Source organism: Entelurus aequoreus, linkage group LG05 (genome assembly GCF_033978785.1).
Source record: "Entelurus aequoreus isolate RoL-2023_Sb linkage group LG05, RoL_Eaeq_v1.1, whole genome shotgun sequence".
Classification (NCBI taxonomy): domain Eukaryota; kingdom Metazoa; phylum Chordata; class Actinopteri; order Syngnathiformes; family Syngnathidae; genus Entelurus; species Entelurus aequoreus.
Window position 1 is genome coordinate 80,066,720 of NC_084735.1, and position 15,270 is coordinate 80,081,989.

At 42.0% G+C, this 15,270-nt stretch overlaps 2 protein-coding genes across 3 annotated transcripts in view; one reads left to right on the top strand and one right to left on the bottom strand.

Annotated features, from left to right (window-relative positions):
* LOC133651091 (neural cell adhesion molecule 1-like) overlaps nucleotides 1–15,270 on the bottom strand; it is an 881,445-nt gene that overhangs the window by 216,468 nt on the left and 649,707 nt on the right. The window lies entirely within an intron of this gene.
* Nucleotides 1–15,270, top strand: part of rsf1b.1 (remodeling and spacing factor 1b, tandem duplicate 1) — a 31,508-nt gene that overhangs the window by 12,923 nt on the left and 3,315 nt on the right. The window contains exons 6-15 of the mRNA XM_062049027.1: nucleotides 1,012–3,176; nucleotides 3,263–3,550; nucleotides 3,661–3,765; nucleotides 5,612–5,691; nucleotides 5,764–5,815; nucleotides 5,884–5,999; nucleotides 6,075–6,142; nucleotides 9,823–10,036; nucleotides 10,678–10,892; nucleotides 12,842–13,021. Coding sequence (XP_061905011.1) covers nucleotides 1,012–3,176; nucleotides 3,263–3,550; nucleotides 3,661–3,765; nucleotides 5,612–5,691; nucleotides 5,764–5,815; nucleotides 5,884–5,999; nucleotides 6,075–6,142; nucleotides 9,823–10,036; nucleotides 10,678–10,892; nucleotides 12,842–13,021 — 3,483 coding nt within the window. The remainder of the gene's footprint in view (nucleotides 1–1,011; nucleotides 3,177–3,262; nucleotides 3,551–3,660; nucleotides 3,766–5,611; nucleotides 5,692–5,763; nucleotides 5,816–5,883; nucleotides 6,000–6,074; nucleotides 6,143–9,822; nucleotides 10,037–10,677; nucleotides 10,893–12,841; nucleotides 13,022–15,270) is intronic.

A 15,270-nucleotide genomic window follows, 5' to 3' on the forward strand; every position in this document is an offset into this window, starting at 1 on the left:
TGTCTCAAAGGGCTGCACAAGCCACAACGACATCCTCGGTCAAGTCAATAATGCTAACACAGACACTCGTGAACGCAGAATATTAGCTATTGCTAACGACGCTAGCGTCATTACATTACAATAGCACGTACAAATAAGCATGAAAACACTCCTACAGACATTACACCTGGGACGGTTTAGTAAGTATAAACAGTTTTAATTATACTGTAAAAATTACACTCGTTGCTTGAAATGATGAATGCAGAATCCATACGAATAGAAACGCTATGGACAGCTAGAAGACTGAATATCACTGCGGTTTTAAAAAACTACCGGTAAATGGAGGGACACTGCAGCACCTATAGTGAGCGAACTCATCCAAAAGATTGCGCCATAGCACAAACAAAACACCTTCTCATTGTATTTGCTTGTTTTTTTGGGGGGGGGGGTTGGGGGCTTTTTATTGGGGCCGCCAGTGAAGAAAAATCCATAAATTAGCCGCACCGTCTTACAAGCCGCAGGGTTCGAAGTGTAGGAATAAATAGTTGATTGTAGTCTGGAAATTACGGTACACACTACTGCCATCTAACTTTAATTGAGATACAACAACTAGACAGCAGTTACCAAAATCAGCTATTTTAATGTTGCAAGAACAAATTAGATTTTATTATCAAAAACAATTAATTTATTAAGAACCGCAAATTGGTACCAATGAGTATCGGTATCGCATTACCAGATCTCGGGAATTGGTACCGTACTAGTAAAAATGTAAATTTTACCCAGCCCTAACTATACCCCTATAGACCCTGCCTACAGTACACCAATTTGAAAAAACCTTTTTAAAAAAAAAAAGTCCTTTAATTTATGTATTTGAATCTGTTTTGATATTTTAATGTTTTTTTGTTGCCATGCACCAATAGTGTGTTCTTCATCAAGTTTCTGGTTGATTGTTTTTCTAAGGCGTACCCAAAAATCATCTAAAAAAAAAGTTCACACACATCTCGGGACCGTAACGTTTTATTTCTACGACAGGTGTAGTGAAAAAAGATGGGACCTCATCTGACGAGAGCAGCAAAGCGGCCTTACCTGCGCCGCTAAAGACTGAGAGCAACGGTAAAGTTGAACAGCAAGATGATGTAAAATCGGAAACCTGCGAAGTCAAATCGACGTTGAGCGACATCGCCGAGGTCGCAACGGAAAAGCCAGTCGATGAAAGCGTAGACGCTAAAGTCAAGAGCATCAAAGAAGAGCCTACGGATGACGTCAAGTCGGCAGCCGGGGACCCGACTCCCCTGAAGTCCGAGCCTGAGTGTGCGAAGTCCAAGGTAAGCGAGGAAGCCAAGAGGAACAACGCGGACGAAATCCAGCAAATCAAGAATGAGCAGCAGGCCAAGATCCCTTTGAAGAAAAGAGGGATGAAGTTCAGCGAAGACTTTGACAAAAGCTTTGTACATATTCTGCCCGTTCCCAAACCCGACGCCTCTTCCAAGCGAGGGAACGACCATGTCAACGGTGAAGTTCACCCGACGCCGGAGACGCGACTCCAGCCACCTTTGAGCGAGGAATTGAGCGAAAAACAGGAACTTGCATCCACAAAAGATGTGGGGAAAGATACTGTGAAGGATCCTTGCTGTCCTGCGAAGGTCTCGCCGCTGCCGTCGGACCAGAAAGATTCAAGCGTGCTGGTTGGAACTGAAACGACTGCAGCAGCAGATGAGGGGGGGAAAAAGTTGTCCAATCAGGAAGAACTTGAAACTGAAGCCAAATCGTTAACAGAGAACAAGATGCACTCTTCAAAAAAACATAATTCAGATCATAAAGTCATCAACGAAGAGTTGGAAAAACCAGACCGCGGGAATATGACGGCTGCTAAAGAAGCGAAGGAACCCGAGAAGGTGGAAAGTAGAGCAGATGTCAAGCCAACGGAAACGAACGTAATGGGAAAAGACGCCAGGGAGTGTGACGCAGGGACACAGGATAACTCCATCAAGAAAATGTCTCCTGAAAGAGAAGTACCTGACGAGAAAGCACATCCGAAGTCTGCCGCCAAGAAAAAGGACGACACGACGAGCCGAGAAGTAGCACAGAGCTCCAGTGTCATCAAAAAGATAGACACATCGGAAAAATCATCATCTGAGGCGTCCGTTATTAAAAAGGCGGACGCGGTAGAATCGCCTCGATCGGCCAAGAAAGACATGGTCGCGAAAACTCCAGAACAGCCTCAAGTCAGTGAGGACAAAAAGGATTTGTCAGAAAAAGTAGAAAAAGCCTTAGGTCCTGACACAGACAAACCACAGCAGGATGACGAAGCCAAAAGGACAGAGGAGGCTTCTGATTGTCAAGAAAAAACGTCCAGCAATGCTGACAAAACCGTCGCAGAACCTGATGCAAATCAGGAACAGGCGCTGAAGGATCAGCCTGAAAAATTGGAGGCAAAGCCGCTCGCATTGAAGGTCACCAAGGATGAAAGACAGAAGGACTCTAAAAGCGATAAAACATCAGAGAAAGACCCACCTGAGAAATTAAAATCCGGTGATCATCCGGTTGAAACCGAGCAGTCGGAGGACACGAGCGAGAGCAAAGAAACCAGCCAGCCGACAGAGGAGGCTGCCAAAAGCGAAGAAGACGGGTCCAAGAAAGAGGTGACGGAAAAAGTCACCAAGGATGAAAGACAGAAGGACTCTAAAAGCGATAAAACATCGGAGAAAGACCCACCTGAGAAATTGAAATCCGGTGATCATCCGGTTGAAACCGAGCTGTCGGAGGACACGAGCGAGAGCAAAGAAACCAGCCAGCCGACAGAGGAGGCTGCCAAAAGCGAAGAAGACGGGTCCAAGAAAGAGGTGACGGAAAACGGCGACGAAGCTCGGTCGAACGCTAAAGAGAAGGTTGTCCGTCGGAAAGGCAGAACTCTTGCCCAACGCCGTAAGGCCAAACTCCAACTGGAGGAGAGACGGGGCGACTCGGGGTCCGACACTAATGCGGGCGGGAGGTCGCTGAGACGATCACCGAGGATCTCCAGATCCACGCTTAAGGCGGAGGAGATCCAGGACACAAGGCCGGAGAAGTCTCAGGCCGAGACAGAGAAAGAAGATGAAGAGGAAGAAGAAGAGGAGGAGGAGGAGGAGGAGGAGCAGATCGTTGAAAAGAAGCCCAGAGAGAAAAAGGTGTCTCAGGAGGGTCAATCCAAACCAAAGGTGTGTTTACCTCACAAGATCTCACCTACATGTTTCACTCATTAAATTCCATCTGTCTTTTTTTTATTTTCCCCTTTGATCCTCAGGCGCGCAAACGACGGAAGACGCGCTGGTCCAACGTGCGCACCCGACACAAAAGGAAAGGCTCGGGAGACGAGGATGACGAAGATGGCGACAGCGACGAGGAGTCCAGCGAGTATGTGGAAAGCGAAGAGGACGACAGTGACGAGGACTACAAGGTGGAGCGGAGCCGGCGGGGACCCCGACGCCGCTACGAACGACGAAGGACAGACTCCTCCACGTCCTCGGACGACGACCTTCCGCCCAACGAAGACCCGTGCAAACACTGCGGTCTTCCCAATCACCCCGAGCTGGTGAGTAGATGTTTTATCACAACATGTCTTTGTGGGCAAAATAAAGTGCACTACTTGGTTGCAAACAATAGAGGCGCTGTTGATGTAAGTCTGTCATTTGTCTTTCCCAGATCTTACTGTGCGATTCGTGCGACAGCGGCTACCACACGGCCTGCCTGAGGCCGCCACTCATGATCATCCCCGACGGCGAATGGTTCTGCTCGCCCTGCCAGCATGTACGTGCTGATTGTTCCTCAACGTGTGTGTCTCCAGAGAGCCGCCATCTTGTGCTAAACCAGTGCCGTCCAAAGTTTAATATTGAAAAGTCAAAGTATGCAGAGGCCATTTAAAAAAAAAAAAAGAAGCTAAAATTAGATATTATATATTTATAAAGACAAAACTTGACGTCAGTTTTGTGTTAAAGGTGACAAGATGGACTATTATTAGTTATTACAGGGGTGTCCGGAGTGCGGCCTGCGATTTTTGATGGCCCGCAACACATTTTTACAACCGTAAAAATGTAAGGAAAAACAGGGACGTAAACAAATGAGAATGTAAATGTACGAACTCATGTTCACGTCATCATCTTTTTGCTCTTTTCACCACTGCACTATTGTTTTATTAGCCTTGCACATATACCGGTAGTTATTGTTTACATTGTATAAAGAGAGCACAGTCTACCAAGTCAAATTCATTGTGTGTTAAACATACTTGGCCAATAAAACTGATTCCTAGGAAAAAAGGATATTTTGATACTAATAACTAGGGGTGTAACGGTACACAAAAATTTTGGTACGGTACGTACCTCGGTTTAGAGGTCACGGTTCGGTTAATTTTCAGTACAGTAAGAAAACAACAAAATATAAAATTTTTGGTTATTTATTTACCAAATTTGTAAACAATGGCTTTATCCTTTTAACATCGGGATCACTATAATAATTCTGCCCACGTTAATCAACATTAAACTGCCTCAAGTTGTTGCTCAGATTAAATAAAATGACAAAACTTTTCTTCCACATATAAAAAGTGCAACGATAAACAGTTTCAAGTCAACTCATCATGCTTAATTTATTGCAGCATTTGGGAAGCCTGTAGTTGATTTTTATTATGTAAATGTTATATTTTTATCAACATGTGATAGCAGGGACCCTGCCATTCAAAACTAGGCTGCTACATTGCTAATGATTAATCTAACTATAGCTGAAAAAATAGTACAATAGAAATAGGAGAGACTATTCATCCCTGAAAACCATGGAGTTCAAGTGAAATAACAGAAAGACAAGGCTTTGCTGTCCCTAACACACACACACACACACACCGCAAAATGAGCTAACGTTACGCTAAAAGCTAATTAGCCTTCACCTCAAGCCAGGACTGCGAGCGAGCTGAGCTGCAGTTTAAGTTTCTAGAACGTCAACGGGCTCATAGTGATGTTACTAGTAGTTGACTGGGAGGTGCTTATTATAATTTGGGGAGAGTACGCTGCCTTATGCTCACCTGCTAAACACCTATCTGCTCGACGCTGAAGCATTGACTACATGCGCTCTGAATACGCACTACTGATTGGCTGTTACCGCTCTGAATACGCACTGCTGATTGGCTGTTACCGCTTTGTATGTAACCAATCAGATGGTTGTGTGGGTGGGACAATGCTGGGTGCTGAGACAGAGGCAGAAGAAGCAAAGCAGCTTGTTAAGACTTTAGCTTAGAAACTCGTTCGGTACACCCCCGTACCGAACCGAAACCCCCGTACCGAAACGATTCAATACAAATACACGTACCGTTACACCCCTACTAATAACACGATTTCTAAATTAGAACACAAAGCTGACCCTAAGTTGTGATGTACAAAGTCTGTTTATGGCATTTTTTATTTTTTTTTTGACAAAAAAAAATTGGCCCCGCATACTTTGATTTTTAATAGTTTGGACACCCTTGAGTTATTAGTATTATATTTTGCTCATTACATTTTGTCTTTTTTTTCTTCAATTTTACTTAGTTTTTTTCCTGGCAAATATGTTGCGTGCCACACTTTGGACACCCCTTTGCTAAACCATGAACACCGTGCTCTTCTCTCTGTAGAAAAAGCTCTGTGACCAACTAGAAGAGCAGCTGCTCAACCTTGACGCTGCCTTGAAGAAAAAAGAGCGGGCGGACCGAAGGTGAGGCTTTCTTTTGCGGGCTGCCATATTGGATTGTCACTGACGTCGTAGTCGCCTTGTGTTTTTCCCCAGGAAAGAGCGTCTCATTTATGTCGGAATCAGTCTGGAAAACATCATCACACCTGTGAGTATGCAGAGGCAGCGCGCAGTTTTTTTTTTATACACTTTTCTAACTTTATCTCTTGCCGTCAGGCGGAGAAGGAGGACGAGAAGCCAGAGATGATCGTCAAAGAGAAGAAGAAAGACTCGAAGCGAAGCAAGAGCTGGGGTCGAAGGTCAACCAGGGCCAAGAAATCCATCAGCTACAGGTAAGAGCGCTCACTCCCTCGCTGACCGGTAACCCATTAGCGCATGAATGCTAATCCCGCATGCTCACTTGACAGATTCGACGAGTTTGACGAGGCCATCGAGGAGGCCATCGAAGAAGACATCAAAGAAGCAGAAGGAGGAGGTGAGCTCTCCCTCTGACAAAAATAAATCCAAGCAAAAGTTAACTTTCAAAGCAGAACGCAAAGCTGGTTGCCAAACAACTCTGCCATACACTATTTTTACTAAACTTACAGGATTTTAAATCAACCGAATCTATAAAAAATATGGGCGCGATTTCTAACTCTGAGCTGACTTTCATCTCACATGTTGAAAATACCGTATTTTTCGGATTATAAATCGCTTTTTTTTTCATAGTTTGGCCGGGGGTGCGAATTATACTCTGGAGCGATTTATGTGTGAAATTATTAACACATTACCGTAAAATATCAAATAATATTATTTAAAAGCAACACCGAGGAAGAAGATTTCATCGGATTTAGCGATTAGGAGTGACAGATTGTTTGGTAAACGTATAGCATGTTCTATATGTTATAGTTATTTGAATGACTCTTAACATAATATGTTACGTTAACATACCAGGCACGTTCTCAGTTGGTTATTTATGCCTCATATAACGTACATTTATTCAACCTGTGGTTCACTATTCTTTATTTATTTTAAATTGCCTTTCAAATGTCTATTCTTGGTGTTGGGTTTTATCAAATAAATTTCCCCAAAAAATGCGATTTATACTCTAGTGCGACTTGTATATGTTTTTTTCCTTCTTTATTATGCATTTTCGGCCGGTGCGATTTATACTCCGGAGATTATAATCTGAAAAATACGGTAAGATTTTTATCATTTTAAGCACATAGCCAGTGTCTGCCCGTTTAAAAGTTAAAGTTCCAATGATTGTCACACACACACTAGGTGTGGTGAAATTTCTCTTCTGCATTTGACCCATCCCCATGTTCACCCCCTGGGAGGTGAGGGGAGCAGTGAGCAGCAGCGTGCGCCGTTCTCGGGAATCATTTGGTGATTTAACCCCCAATTCCAACCATTGGTGCTGAGTGCCAAGCAGGGAGGCAATGGGTCCCATTTTTTGTAGTCTTTGGTATGACTCGGCCGGGGTTTGAACTCACAACCTCCCAGTCTCAGGGTGGACACTTCTCTTTCAGGCCAACGCGGAGGTGCTAATGCATGCTTTTATTCCCTGTTGTTTAGACTATTGTAAAGCCCGGCTCTACGGTCTTCCCAAAAAGAATATCAGAAGTCTACAATTATTATAAAACTTAGCTGCACACGTGCTGACGAGAACCAGAGGGCGCATTACACAAGTTTTAAAAATCGCTGGATATGCTCCTCGTCAGCTTCAAGGTCGATTTTAAAGTTCTATTGTTTTCAAATGTCTTAATGGACCTAACCTGCTTTTACCGTATCAACTAGAGGTGAGAATTTTAAGATTATGATTCAGGAGCTACAATATGATTAAAAATCGATTATTGATGCACCTTAAATGTATGTATATTAATCCAGTTTTACATTTATTTTCGTTTGACTAAATAAGCGTTTATCAACAGCAACTTCTAAAAACAGTGCATTTGTAATAGGAAACAGTTAAATTAGTTCCTATCACATTTATTAAATTAATGGAAATGTGTGCATAACTGGAACATATATGCCCTAAAATAAAGGAGCTGCTCGGATCTTTTGGTGAGGTGGCTCACTGCAGTCAGCCAAATTTGACAACTGTCTGCATTACTTTATTTACAATAAATATATTGATTATTGATGTTTATATAAGTTTTTATTATCGTCCTTGTCCGAATTGCGATGCATCTAAATATAGATTATTTCCTCCACCTCTAATATCAACCCTCGCGGATCCTGAGATCCTCTTGCACTGGTCTTTATGTTTACCAAATACCAGAACAAAGACCTATGTTGAGGCGTCATTTAGCCACTATTGCCCCCACCTATGGAACAACCTGCCAGAGAGCCTCAGGACTGCAGAGATCGTTGAAATATATTAAAAAAATGGCTAAAGACACCTTTTTAATAAGACTTTTTGTTAATCATGTTAAACTCTTCTTAGGTTTTTAATTAGTTGTACTTTTATTGCGTTATGTTCTATCGTATTTATTGCTATATTACTACTATTATTTTCTCAGTCTTATGTTTTTTAATAAAGCAGTACCAAGTAACTTTTCAACCTTCATAAAATATTTTCATAACTTTGACTTAGAACTTTTGAATGACACCTGAGGAGGTCTGTATCGCTTTCACTGGCCCTAAACAACTTTGAAGAGGGTGACAGGAACCCTGCCACACACAAAACTACAAATGTACAAACTGCTTTACGGCATACTTCACTACCCTTTTCCCCATTTGTTAAAAAAAACAGAAGTCGACGACTACGCCTACGTGCAAATATTGCTATCATGGCTGAAGCTGCAAAGCAACAATAAAAAAACTAAAGTTTTGTCTGAGGACACACAAAAAAAGATAAAGGGAGGCTACCCGGATAAAAAGACAGTCAAGGATCAAAATGTGCCCGGCTTTCACTCGCTGGCGTGAGCTCAAAGACGAGGAGGAATTTCAGACCAATGCTGCCTTGACTCTGTTCCTTCTGGACTAGTAAGTAATTTTCGATGATCAAATCAAAATGAATGCTAATGTTAGCTATGGGAAATGTGTGTGGTAGCAATAAATAGCCACCAGCTTGATAGGTCGAAGTTCCACACTGACACGACGAGCCACGCAACAAGCTCAAAAGTACTGCATGAAGAAAAAACAATGCAATGACTGCAAACTGTTTGGGTAAAATATGTAGTTTCCTACTGTGGAAAGATCAATCACACTCAATCATTGTGGTATTATCGTGTCAGTTTGTATGTACGTGACGGTATTTTCTGATGATTTATGCGCTGGTCCTCATGGGTAATGTGGTCACTACAGCTTTGGTCCACTGGTTCCGCCAAAATCTACCAAAACTAAAAGTTCTTAAGTAGGGCTTTAACTTATCATGTATTATTTGTATTTTATTTTATGTTTCACACTATTTTAAAAGGTGCTAATTTGAGTTATTCTCCAGTGTGGATGCCTCATAGGTGGCGTTTTTCCTCACTCTTCAGTGCCACGCCATGTTTTGTTTGCTATTGTCAATAGAACCAAGTACATGCGCACGCATTTGTGCTTTGTGTGTGTTTTCTTCTTTTTTTAAATTTGCGTACAGTACTTTGTGTTTACCACTTGCCTGTGTATGAAAAGTGCTACATGAATAAAATTAGATTTGATTTGATTCAAACTTGAAAACAATACTGTGGAACCTCGATTTATGAACTTATTTATTCTTGAACAGTGCTCTTGAATAGAAAAGTTTGTATAGTAAAGCAAATTTCTTTATAAGAAGCAATGTAAACACTACACTATTGACAATAACAAAACAAAACATTGCACTGAGGATTTGAGGAAAAACACCACCTATAGGTGTCCACACTGGAGAATAACTAAAATGAACACCATCTAAAAAAAAGTGTGAACTGTATGAGAAAACAAAATATAATGTAAATAATACATTAATAAGTTAATTTAAAAAATAATAGTGGTAGTGATATAAATCAATAAGACTAGAAAATAACAATAAAATCATCACACTTTCCTCTTGCCACCGTTACCCCTTTGTACTGTAATATATTGCTATTATATCAACATACACATAAAAATGAAGGATAAAGTTGGTAAAAGCAATCATAGACCCATTCATATCCTTTTGCAAATGAGGAAATGACCAAGTGTCCTTCTCTCGATATCGCTTGACAGGAGCCGGCCGTGGTAAAGACATGGCCAACATCACGGGGAACCGAGGCAAGGACATGGCCACCATCATCCAGTCGGAAGAGGCCAAGGAAAATGGCCAACCGCCATGCCCCAGCGCCGGGCAGCGCAAGAAAAAGCGGAGGCGTCTCAACGACCTGGACAGCGACAGCACGGTGGACGAGGAGGAGAGCGAAGACGAGTTTTGCCTCAGCGAAAGGTAGCCGAGAGACTGTCAGGTTCAAACACTGATGACATCTATTAAACAAGACAAGAAGCAAGGAATTAAACAGACAGAATTCAATTTAGCTCAATTGAGGAGAAACGCGTAGACACTGTACCCTTCTACAGTGTCGTCCCACGCTCTGACAAAAGATTGTACGCCTCCACTTTTATTTGGACTTTCCCTGATTACATGGCAACAGCTGTTTCTAAGGGAGGGGGGGTCGTAAACAGCCGCTGCCTTGTTCACAAAACAGTTCAAAGAAAAGGTCGTAAAACAGTTAAAAGAAAAGGTCCCTGGAGCTTGCGTCAGGTCCTGCTTTCTCTCCGCTTTGTAGCTCTCGGGTCAAGACAAAATCTTCCTGTGGATTACAATAGAAGAAAGAAACCCACATCCTCATGTCGTTCCCCATCCTACACAGTGAAGTTTTATAAGCCTTTTGCTTTGTAGGACCAAAGACAGATTTTGTCCTCTCGCAGGGCGAGCTGAACTCAATGAAACACAAAGTTTTGTTAAAGTTAAGTTAAAGTTAAAGTACCAATGATTGTCACGATAACTTAGATACAATTATTCTGACAGAGACCTACCAGGGCGCCTGAAGACTCAACTCTTAACACGTTTTTCTGGTGTGTCGGTAGCTCCGAGGAGGAGTTTGTGGTGACCGACAACGAGGCGGAAGCCGAGACGGACGCGGACTCCAACGCTAGCAGCAGCGGCAAACGTCGCACGGCCAACTCCCGCAGCAGGAACACGCTGAAGCGACGACGAAGCTCTCGAAAGCGGCGGCGACCCAAAGGCTACTCTGACGACGAGGAAGTGGAAACAGACGAGGACGTGGACGAAGAGGAAATAGGTGTGTTGCTTTACGGCCCTTTTGGGAGTGTTCACTTTCTTAAAGGTCCCATATTGTAGTTTTTTTAATGTAATAAAATATAATATCTCAATCTAGTATTTTGGCAAGTCTCTGAGGTTCACAATAGCCTTTTGGAACGGAAGTGTTTGGTCCAAAATCTAATGGAAAATTACAACTTTTAACTGGGCACACGCATATTTATTAATAAGCTTTGCTTGTCTTTGACAGAGTCTGTCTCTCCAAGAAGCACCATTGTGTACCTACTCCATTGTTTACATACACTATGTAACTTTGCACTTGTCCCAACGTGTCCTATATCACAGACAACTATGTAACATGAAGGAATGGGACAGGAGGACACAAACTTTAGCAACACTGGCATAGCTATGTGAACTACATGCTAACACTACAAACACCATAGACATCTTATAAGTAGACGTAGCATTGGCTGCTCTGACGCGAGAAATTCGGCCGCCATCTTGAAGTGGTGATGAGGAGCAGCCTAAACTGACAGTTGACAGGTAGAAAACAAAGAGCCCGGGCTGGTGTTCAGCGCCTTCCTGCTCAAATGAGCGGACTGTTGAAAATAGGAATCGGGGGATTACTTTTCACAAGTAAGATTTATCATTAAAGTACTATTGGTTGTATTTTGTGAAAAGGATATTACCACAGAGTTGAGAAGGAGCAAAGATCTTCAATAGTACTGAAATCGTAGCCGCTAGCAAACAAGAGCATGACCATAATAGAACTGCTTGTCAATGAAATTAATTAAATTTAAAAATGTCATACTTGAATAACATAAAGTTGAAATAAATGATGAAGATAAAGATTGTAAAAGCCAACAGGGGTAAAAGTTAGGACCACAGTCCAGATTGTGTGGGGGTGGGGTAATATATGTTAGCTAACTAGACAATCAGATGGACAGTGGCTATACAGTATTATACAAGTCTAAATTTAGTCTAGCTTTCCAACCCAATTTTTATGTAGGATACACGCATGTATATATAACCTAATCATATTGTTTCTTGAATTTAAAAATAGCTGACCGTTTCCCCCCCCCCCTCTCTGGGATTATATTCCCAGTTTTGATCTCGGACGTCTGGTCACTTATAGCATATAAGAATATTCTTATTACTGTTAAGCAAACTATGAATAATAAAACACCCCAAAACATGTGTCCTTTATCATAGCTACACATATGACAAAAAAACGTGTGAAAATCAGTGGTATTCAGTGAGGTAAGATTAATTAAATGCGCTGACAGTTTCTGCCAAATGAATTGCACTGAGTGGAGCGGATCACCACTCCAAGATGGTAGCCCCGCGTCTCGTCAGCGCCAGCAGGCAGTAGCAGTCGATGCTGCGTCTACTTTAATTATGTCTATGACACACACAGCAACATCACGCTAGGTTAGCATAGAGCAGTGGTTCTCAAACTTTTTTCACCAAGTACCACCTCAGAAAACACTTGGCTCTCCAAGTACCGCTGTAATGACAAACATTAAAATACAGTAGTCTAGTAGACCTAAGTATTCATTAATAATAAGGCAGAGGTATTATTTAACAAATATATTTAATATTTTTGGCCACTGTAACATTACACACAGTTCGAACAGTAACACTGTGTTTGATAATATAGGAAAATAAAACACTGTACTTTAATCACTTGATTATACAGTACACTACCACAGTTTGAGAATCGCTGACAGTATATGCTGAAGGACGAAAACAAAATGATTAAACTTACATCTCTCATTTATGTAGCTAATAGAAGGATAGCTGGAAATCTTAATTTAAGATGTGTAGCGAAGCCTGCACTTAGTGGAGTTAGGTAGATTTTTCCTATGTTCAGTGTTCGTAACAGGCTCTCAGGACACAATGCTGTTACATAGTTTTTTGTTTTTTTTAAAGGTCGATTTTGCTTATCATCTTTTAACTTTGTGCCTTCAGCGACCGAAGGCTCCAGCGAGTATAGCGACAGCGATCTGGACATGAGTCGGCGGCGGTCGCGGCGGAGTCGAAAGGCACAGGTGAATTACGCAGAAACGTCCGAGTCCGAAGGCTCTCAGGCCGAAACCAACCGGGACAAAACGAAACCCAGACGCCGCCTGAACAGCTCGGACAGCGAAGGTAAGAGTCATCCAGAAACCACACAACTATTCTGGACATGTCTTAAAGAGGAACTACACTTTTTGGGGATTTTTGCCCATCATTCATAGTCATTTTTATGCATTCTAATTCGTAAAATATGGCAAGTACGAGGTGGCTGACAAAGCAACTAATTGGAAAAATCTATTGCGCCCATAAATCCCACTAAAAAACATCCAAAAACGCTAACAATACTCCATTTACATCTCGTGACCTGAATATTAACCAAATATTAATGATATTGAGGTTGGGGGATTCCTATGAATCCAGCAGAGGGCGCTGTCTCTCACTCACTCATGTTTTTATGCAGGAAGCTGCTTTGACAAGACATGATGTTGTGTGACAGCACATTTTGCAAGTACAATTTTATATATAACTTGATTTAAAACTGTAAAAGGCATATTATAGGGTCAGTGTTCCCCCAGGATTGTATTTGTGGCGGCAGGTTATTGAGGCCAATAGGTGTCGCGAAAAAACAATTACCAATCTACTTCAATTTAAAGACAACGTAAGTCCATTCCAGATGGTTAATAATAAATAGGTTAGTGTTTTTATATATACCGTATTTTCTGGACCATAGGCCGCACCGGATTAAAAGGCGCACTGCCGATGGGCTGGTCTATTCAGGTCTTTTTTTCAAACAAAAGGCGCATTAAAGGCCTACTGAAATGAATTTTTTTATTCAAACGGGGATAGCAGATCTATTCTATGTGTCATACTTGATCATTTCGCGATATTGCCATATTTTTTCTGAAAGGATTTAGTATAGAACAACGACGATAAAGATCGCAACTTTTGGTATCTGATAAAAAAAGGCTTTCCCCTACCGGAAGTAGCGTGACGTAGTCAATTGAACATATACGCAAAGTTCCCTATTGTTTACAATGATGGCCGCATGAAGTGAGAGAGATTCGGACTGAGAAAGCGACAATTTCCCCATTAATTTGAGCGAGGATGAAAGATTTGTGGATGAGTAAAGTGCAAGTGAAGGACTAGTGGGGAGTTGAAGCTATTCAGATAGGGAAGATGCTGTGAGAGGCGGGGGTGACCTGATATTCAGCTGGGAATGACTACAACAGTAAATAAACACAAGACATATATATACTCTATTAGCCACAACACAACCAGGCTTATATTTAATATGCCACAAATTAATCCTGCATAAAAACACCTAGGTGTTTGTTATGCTAGCTCCTAGCTCCTATGCTAGCTCCTAGCTCCATATAAGCCGCCAATCCAATTCAAACACCTGCACAACACACACAATCACTCAGCCCAAAAGACCGTTCACCTAACCCAAGGTTCATAAAGCTTATATATTTAAACAAAGTAACGTACGTGACGCGCACGTACTGGCAAGCGGTCAAATGTTTGGAAGCGCAGCTGCTACTCACGGTACCTGATATTCAGCTGGGAATGACTAAAGCAGTAAATAAACACAAGACATATATATACTCTATTAGCCACAACACAACCAGGCTTATATTTAATATGCCACAAATTAATCCTGCATAAAAACACCTAGGTGTTTGTTATGCTAGCTCCTAGCTCCTGAATGCTGGTCAACGCAACACTCCATAGAAAACGCCAATACAATTCAAACACCTGATCAACACACACAATCACTCAGCCCAAAAGACCGTTCACCTAACCCAAGGTTCATAAAGCTTATATATTTACCCAAAGTTACGTACGTGACACGCACGTACGGGCAAGCGATCAAATGTTTGGAAGCCAAAGCTTGCATACTCACGGTAGCACGTCTGCGTCTTTGTCATCCAAATCAAAGTAATCCTGGTAAGAGTCTGTGTTGTCCCAGTTCTCTACAGGCGTCTGTGTATCGAAGTCAAAAGTCCTCCTGGTTAGAGTCTCTGTTATCCGATTTCTTCCATCTTGACTGCATCTTTCGGGAATGTAAACAATGAAACACCGGCTGTGTTGTGTTGCTGCTGACTTCCTTCGCAAAATATGTCCGCTTTGCACCGAGAACTTTCTTCTTTGCTTGCTCAGCTTCTTTTTCCATAATGCAATGAACATGATTGCAACAGATTCACGAACACAGATGTCCAGAATACTGTGGAATTATGAAATGAAAACAGAGCTTTTTCGTATTGGCTTCAATGTGGAAGGCATACCCGTGTTCCCCGGGCCACGTCACGCGCATACGTCATCCTCAGAGGCGTTTCGAACCGGAAGTTTAGCGGCAAATTTAAAATGTCACTTTATAAGTT